This window comes from Mya arenaria, chromosome 15, assembly GCF_026914265.1.
Source record: "Mya arenaria isolate MELC-2E11 chromosome 15, ASM2691426v1".
Taxonomy (NCBI): Eukaryota; Metazoa; Mollusca; class Bivalvia; order Myida; family Myidae; genus Mya; species Mya arenaria.
In genome coordinates this window covers 34,660,551-34,669,074 of record NC_069136.1, presented here as the reverse complement: position 1 = coordinate 34,669,074, position 8,524 = coordinate 34,660,551, and the positions used below count along the sequence as shown (strand labels likewise).

At 35.4% G+C, this 8,524-nt stretch overlaps 1 protein-coding gene across 1 annotated transcript; it reads left to right on the top strand.

Moving 5' to 3' along the window:
* Positions 1-1,840: 1,840 nt before the first annotated feature.
* Positions 1,841-4,652, top strand: LOC128220310 (uncharacterized). The gene has a single exon (XM_052928663.1). The coding sequence runs from the start codon at positions 1,924-1,926 to the stop codon at positions 3,688-3,690; it is 1,767 nt and encodes a 588-aa protein (XP_052784623.1). The 5' UTR covers positions 1,841-1,923; the 3' UTR covers positions 3,691-4,652.
* Positions 4,653-8,524: the final 3,872 nt, after the last annotated feature.

Genomic DNA, 8,524 nt, shown 5'->3' with positions numbered 1-8,524 from the left:
CTGGAAGCTATGTAGATGTGTGTAGTCACTGCCCCGTGGGTCACTTGTTTAAAGATGGACTCTTATTCCCAAATAAGATTTGCTATAATTAATACATTTATTCTAATATGCCAAAAACAATGTATAAATGTCTAAAACAATGGTTCTTATGAAGGAAACCAAGTGTATTTTGAAAGAAAAGTGCAGACTATTCGGTATTTCTACCTTATGAGACTATAGTAGATCAGTTAATCTTTTCGCATTCACCATTTATTTAATATTTTGGCCTTTTCAGCTATTAATTACAAGGTTACAATCTTGTTATTGATAATTAATATTTTCCATAAATGCATTATTTAGTGAGAAGTTATGTTTGATATGCATGTATTGATTCTGAATAAGAGTGTCACTTAAACATAGACTTGCATAACCTAGACTTAAACACTACAAAAATATGCTCGTCCAATGCAAGGGATTTTTCTTCTCAATAGTTAACCGTCTCGTGGGCCGGCAGTTTTATATGATCTTATCAACGGAAACGCCTTAAAAATATTTAATCCAAAACAACAAGGCATACAGGTTTCATAATTGGTACATAACATCGTCTAGTGGGTGTTTTGGCTTCCTTATTTTCAAATAGTTTACATACATTTATATAACTACTTCATTAAAATATGTTTTGATCAGACCTTGATTTAGGCCAAGGGATTTGATATTTGGTATATGGAATCGTCAAGTTGTCCTTTACATATTTATTTTAAAAGTATGCAAGTTGGGATCAATATCAGCCCTAAACCAGAGGTCACATGCTTATTAAGTTTGACTTAAGGAAACACTTTAAAACTGCACTCTTACAGAAGATTCGTTTCAACAACTTGTTTTATTTTTGCCTTGAATTAAGCCAGTTTTGCGTAAATGTCAGGACACCAGTTATATAAGAAAGCTGATATAAAAGATAAGATCTCAGTTTTTCATAGTTATGGTCCAAAATTGATGTTTGATGGCTAAAAACGCAACAAACACTTTAGAGAAATTTAGAATTTTTGGCCTTTTTGAGATGGCATTGATGCCAAAATCAGCTGATTTAAAAACAAATAATTAAAACATGTCCAATCTGTCAATCTTTGAGAGTGCAGGTTTATGAAAACCTTGTCCAAACCGCTTGACCAGCACATGTTGACATCGTTATTTGATGTGTGGCATCGACTAGTGGTCTTCTACCTCATTACATGAAGTTATGCCCCTGTGGTCATAATGTGTAGAAAACTAGAATTAATCGCATTGGCCACATAGCTTACAACTCTCCACAATTATTTATCTTGTTATTAATCCACATCATAGAAACTTACCTGCATGGACAAATTATGGGCGGATCCAGGATTTGACTTTATTTGGTTTAAAGTATTGGCAAGAGGGTTTTGGGGTATTCCCTGATTTGTCAAGTGCATTTAGGGCGTATTTAATTACTTTTTTAATCTATGTTTAAATAAAAAGTAAACTTTGATGCTTTAAGGGGGCGGGTTTTGCCCCCGCTGGATTCTCTAATGTAAACTCAAAATGATTTTAAAAAGAAATTCATGAAACAGACTATGTTATTAACTTATGTTTTATTACCGATATGTTAAGACAAAGCAAGCATATTCCTCCTGATTTTTGAATATATTTAAAACGATCAATACTAAAGTATAAACATTACACGCATACTTTAAAGTTATTATCTGACCCATTTAAACGTTAAATGAAACCTGTCATATAATAGCGCTTATCAAGTATTTGTCCTTTAGACACATTGCAAATATTTCTATAGCGGAAGTAGGTGGATTTCGATTTATATTATTTACCTGGGATGAGCATACCTAAATCGAAAGTAGACGGATTTTTCACCTGGCTGAAGGTTTATGTTTGTTTTATTAATTAATAGGGCTATAAAATAATTAGAAAACTATGGCTACCGGAGGAATTGATGATAACATTCAGGAATATGGTAGTGACGCCGTCGGTGGAAGAATCGGAAGTAAGTGTGATCCTTGTCGTCATCGGGACAGGTCAGAGGTGGCTTCGTTGTTTTGTAAAACATGCAAAATATATATGTGCGATGACTGCTGTGATGTACACAAGGTGCACATGAAAAACGTAGATGGACATCATATTGTGGCTGCACTAGACGCATGTGTCAAGCCAAATGTCGATATGAGGGGACTGGATCAGTGTTGCGAACATAAACGAGCGTTCATGTTCTACTGTGAAGATCATAGCGATTTATGCTGTGAGATATGTGCAATTGCCTACCATCGAAAATGCGACGACGTCCACGAAATAGCGAAGGTGGCTAAGAATGTGAAAGATGATGAAAGGGAAAAGATCCGTGCATCTTTTATTACTGCCTCAGAAGTTATAATGAAATGCGAGGAGGATCAATTGAACAACGTTTCGCGAGTAGAAGAAATCGTAAAAGAAATTGACATCTACAAGGAAGACTTATTTACGAAAATTGAGGAAGCCAAGGCGCGAATTGTCAGCGAAATGGCTAACCATAACACACAGGAAGACAAACATCTTAATACGAGGAGAAATGTGGCTGAAAACCTGAAAAAAGAACTTGACACGCACTTGGCAATGTCAGATAACGTTCGCGAGAATGGAACGGAAACGGAAATATTCATTCTTAACCACATTCTTAAAAAGACTCAAGACAAGGCATCACAAACACTAAACACTTTGTTGAAGAATGATTACACCGTAAAAGTGGGACTGAAAATAGACGAAAACATTTTAAAAATAAAAACTACTGATGTTCCATTATTTTCATTAAATAAAACACAAGTGCCCAAAACACAATCCTTTCATGACGAGGATTTAATATCTACAAAGGTGAACACAGTCCAACAAAGGCCGGTGAGTCTGGAGCTGGTGAAGACCCTGGATCTCGTGAATACAGGAGACGACAAGATAAAGCCGTATGTTACTGGGCTGGACTTCCTGCCAGACGGGAGGATCGTCGCCGTGGATAACTGGAACTGGAAATGTTTTATCTTGAGTGACACATTGAAGAGGTTCGACTCATTTTATAAATTTAAGACTAATCCTAGGGACGTAACGTCGTACTCTGATAACAATATTGCAGTAACCGTCAGTGGCGTAGATATCCAAACCATCTGCCTGCTGACAGTAGGCACTGACAACTCGATCACGCTGATGAAGACACTGAACACGTCCACCAATTGCTGCTCCATCTGTCCCCTAGACGGCCGCACGTTCGTAGTGAGCACTTATATTGACCTGCGGCCTGCCAGGGTGATAGACGTGGACGGCAAGGAGAGCGACTTTGATAACATGAAGTTTCCTGGAAAGATGTATAAGCATGGTAAATGTACCTACATACGATCCCGGGATGTTCTTGTCCTTACTGACAAGCATGCTCACACCGTTTATATGTACAACACGGCGACCGGCAAGATCAGCGAGGTAAACGATGGCCGTATACGAAAACCGAGAGACACATGTGCTGGCCCAGATGAATCCGTATTTGTTTGCAGTGGAAACACAAACTCCGTCGTCCAGATAGCGCCCGACGGAGACATATTGGCGTCATGTGACATCGACATGGGGTATCCGTACGCCGTTGCCGTCTCCAGGGATGGCTCGAAATTGGCCGTGACTAACAGTGCGGTTGGCGTGGGACAACTGAAACTCTTTAGAATAAAACAATAAAAGTGTTCTGGTCAAGATCGGATAAAGATACAAGTGTTTTATAAAATTAAGTATGAAAGTAAATATAACTTTCTCTTTGAAAATAATTTATTAATAGTTTGTAAATAAGTTCTTGTAACAATGCATTTTTGAAACAAGGACCAGTATTTGTTTTGTATTGATATGTTTATAAAGTAAATATGTTTTTTTTAAATAGAATTGGTTTAAGAGAGATGAAATACATTTAAGGAATGAAAATCGTATTTACTTACGAACACAATTCCCAAGATTCTTATGAAACGCCTTCCTGAGTATTCTATTTACTGAAGTGTATTATTTTAATCACCATGGTTGTGGGTACATTACTTATTATAGAATTCCAGATTATTGAGTTAATTGTAATAATATAATGTCAAACAAGCCATTTAATATTGTCCATTTAACGAATTCTGCACAGTACAATATCCTAAGCCTATATATTTTATAAAGTTTTAAGTTATTAGAACCTAACCTCAAAAAATAGTTATTACTAACTAGAACATTTACAGTGTATCATTGTTACAACATAATGCAGTTAATCATCAAACCCTTTCGCATCACTTTCCGTGCGTTATCATGCTGCTGATGATGATGATGTTGTTGTTGTTGCTGCTGCTGCTGCTGCAACTGATGATGATGATGATGGTGCCGGTGGTTATCGTGGGCTTTTTTCCTAATTTCGACTCCCGTAAAGCTTCCCGCCAGTAACAGGTTTTTTGCTTCTCTATTTTATTATTTCTTGCTTAAGTGTAAATAGGATGTCTGATAAACAGTTACTCTTTTTACATTTAATATTGTTTTTATCATGCTTATAAATTTATTTAGTTACCTAAGATTAATTACAAGACTGTTTGCTTTGATTAATATTGAAGTTTTGGAAATAGAAAATTGTACATGATTTTTGAATTGTTTCCTTGTGTTGCGATTAAAAAAATGTTTCTCGTTGTAGTGTCTTAAAATCAAGTCTCACTCTTTGGAATAGATAATGAAAACAATTATATAACCGTAACGTCGAAAGGTCATAGCCAAGATTTCAATGTGGAAATGTCATAACGAAAGTTTCAATGTTGTACTATCATAGCTAAAATGAAAACGTCGAAATGTCAAAGTCAAAGTTTTCATGTGGAAATGTCAAAGCCAAAATTGCATGTCGAAATGTCATACTCGACTTGTTAAAGACAGTATATATGTCATATTCACAAGTGACAAGGTCAGTGCTTGAAATAGAATAAGAAGATTCTACCACAGTGGTGTAGGTGGTGGTAGTGGTGATGATGAAAGAGGTGGTGGTGTGGTGATGGTGATGGTGTCGGTGGTGGTGATGGTGGTAATGGTGTTTTTTTGGTGATTCTACTGCTGCTTATTAAGTTTTTGTTTATAATGTTTTTGCCGCTACAGCTGCTGCTGGTGATAATGATAATAATGGTTTGGGTAGTGGTGATGGTGTTAAATGTAAATGATAATAATGCTTATGAATATGAATATGATGATGAATATGATGATGATGGTGGTGATGAAGATGATTATTGTTGCTGTTGCTGCTTTTTGGGGTTGGGGATGGGTGGAGATGTTAATTGAAACAAAGAACCTTGTGGCTTTATTTATATGTTAAGTATAATGTGTGTTATAATAAAAAAATGGAATTGATCTATATTAAGCACCAATAAACTGTAATTATGTCGGTAATATAAAATCACATGAATTGAAAATATATTTTCTTTTGGCCGAAAAAAGGCTGCAAAATTATTACACACATATGATACAGAACAATAGCAGTCAAATCACCCTTACATCGGGGGAATGTGAATAAAACACAATACATGTAAATACAAATAAATTATATACATTACAATATTAATACAGTACAAGAAGGCGGGAGGGATGGTAAAAAATTAGACAACAGTTCCCCCGGCTTAAAATATAACAATGAATCTGAGCGCCAAATAAAGGAAATCAAGCGTAGAATTACCAAATGGGAATGAAAGGTACTAGAGGTACAATAGTTAACTCCCTTATAATTGAGATTTTTGAAGCAAAAATTGCAAATTACGTGCTTTACGTATTCTTTCTCTACCCATCAAACACTTTGAAATGATGCCAAAATAAGCCACCATCCACAAAACCCCACATACGTATACATGGTTTACCGTAACAGAAGTACATTTCAAGACAATGTACCGCATTTAACAAATACCAAAATGGCGAGTTTTACGTTTACATTGTAAAAAGTGTATAAGTATCTGTTCATCTAGATAAACAACACCATAAGACAAATCGCTGTAGAATCATCTCACAAAATATAATTGTGCACGAATTCAATCGAACTATGTAGCCAATGTCTAATATATAAGATATTACATTTGTTTATTGATTTTTCTTTAAGATTGTTTACCGATAACAACCCTATACTAGAGTTGGGTTGGAAAGTGAATAGTTTGATAAAACGTTTACAAAGTAGCGTATAAAGTTTGATGTAAACCTTGATTTATATTATTAGAAGCAAATAGCCAATAGTAAATACAGTCACAACTTGTTATGTCGAAGTCGTTTGGACCACAGGAAATCACAAGATTACAAAAATTCGATATACCCAAAACGTGTATAACTAAACCCCAGACACAAAAGTGATAAATAACCAGAACATAGAGATAATCAAGTTCGACATACTGAGTTTCGTCTGTATATGTCTTAGTATTAAAGGCGCGAAATTTAGGTTGATATATATATGTATATGCATAGTACATTTAAATTAAAATTACACACATTATATACATAAATTTATTGCGAAGTCGTGCTTGGTTTGCATTTAATTATCAAAACCAAAAATGGCATATTTTTTAGGTAGATATTACAAAATATAAGTGATATTTTGGCGCTATTTCAACTGGAGAATATATGGCCACGTAGCCATTTATCTAGAAAAAACATAAATATAAAGGCTTAAACTTTTTTATCTTTACCTCAATTTTGAGTTAAACAGGATAATGCATTAAAATGCATCAACCTCTATGTTGCGTCTTTAAAGAAAACTATAACCTGATATGTTCTGATCGTCTAATAGCAAAAGAGTTGTATTAAATGAACTAAAAAGAGATTTTTTAAATCCATCAAAACTAAATAAAATTATTGGTATTTTCATTTCTCTTAATGATTCATGAATACTGAATATTAAAGAAAGGGCGTGGCTTGCGCCATGTATTATTAATATTACTAATTCAACTGATATAACAACTTCGTTCGCGAGCTAATACCAACACAGTTGTACTGTTTATTGAAAGGGAAACCAACGGATAAGTAAACAATGTTGACATGTTTTCTTATAGAAAAAAAGTGATTTATGCGTATCAATTAGAAAGGTTATGACTCATATCGAGTTTAAATAGCCGCCTCCCTGCCAGCGTCTGATACCCGCGATACACACTTCGCTATGCTTCGTTGTGTATGTATGAAGTGTAACGGAAGAAAGTACCGTGGTGGCCGACGATGCCCCCCTACATGAGTTATTAACTTTTTTCCCAAATGTCAGACGTTTTGCAAAGATGTACGTAAACTTAGTGGCTTAGCGGCCTAGCGGCATGAAGTTACCGGCCCAGCGGCGTGAAGTAAGTGGCCTAGCGGCCTAGCGGCGTGTAGTTAGCGGCCTAGCGGGCTGAAGTTGGCGGCCTAGCGGCCGAAATTTGTTCTCTATATCAAAGCAGTTTTGGGGTTAGGTTTGGGTTAGGTTTACACATTAACCTGCTCGAGTTTTAAGGAAATTGCTGATATTCGCTTAAGAATGTTGATTTGTGAAAATAATAATTAAAAAGAAGAGTTGATTATCGCTCCAGGATAATAATTTGTGAATAAAAACATTAATTTTAATTGCTTTTTGAAGAAAACACGTAATCAATTGCTTTGAAAATACAATTTATTTAAGGCTGCTGGATCGAGTTTTGGGGGAAATGCTGATATTCGCTGAAGAATGTTGATTTATGAAAACAAACAATCAATATATAATTGTTTTCGAAAAAAAAAGCATTTACAAATGCTTTGAAAACAATTCAGGTCGCCAGGCCGCTAACTTCACGCCGCTAGGTCGCTGTACTGCTTGACCAACTTTTTGCAATAATGTTTATAATCGATTCAGAATGATAATTTGTATATTTATTATTTATAATTGCTTTCTGAAACGCATATAAAAAGGCTTTGAAATAAAAAGACAATGTTAGGCCGCTAGGCCGCCAGTCTGCTTACTTCCCGCCGCTAGGCCCCGGAACTACTTGTTCGACTTTTTAGGATATTGTTGGTAATTGCTACATGAATAAAACACACCAATTAATCATTGTTTTCCAAGAAAACGCATAAATAGTTGCTTTGAAATAGTTGTTGAGGCTGCTGGATCGAGTTTTGGGTAAAGTGCTGATGATCGCTAATGGGTGTTGATTTGTGAATACAAACCATTAATTTATGATTGTTTTAGAAGAACTTTTTTAGGCTGCAAGGCTGCTAACTGGTGAACTGCTTAATCTACTTTTTAAACAATTGTTGATAATCAGTTGAGGATGTAAATTTATGAATAAAACACATAAATGTATCATTGTTTTCCAAGAAAACACACGCACAATTGCTTTAAAATAAAGAACAAATCTAGGCCGCTAGGCCGCCAGACTACCAACTCCACGCCGCTAGGCCGCTAACTTCACGCAAATATCTTACATATGAGCGGACACGCTCTGAAACTTATCTCTGAAGTATGGTTTCTGAAAAGAGGTTTGCAAATAAACTTAAATTACATGCTAAGACAATTATGTACATGGCCATAAATGCAATTTTAGGG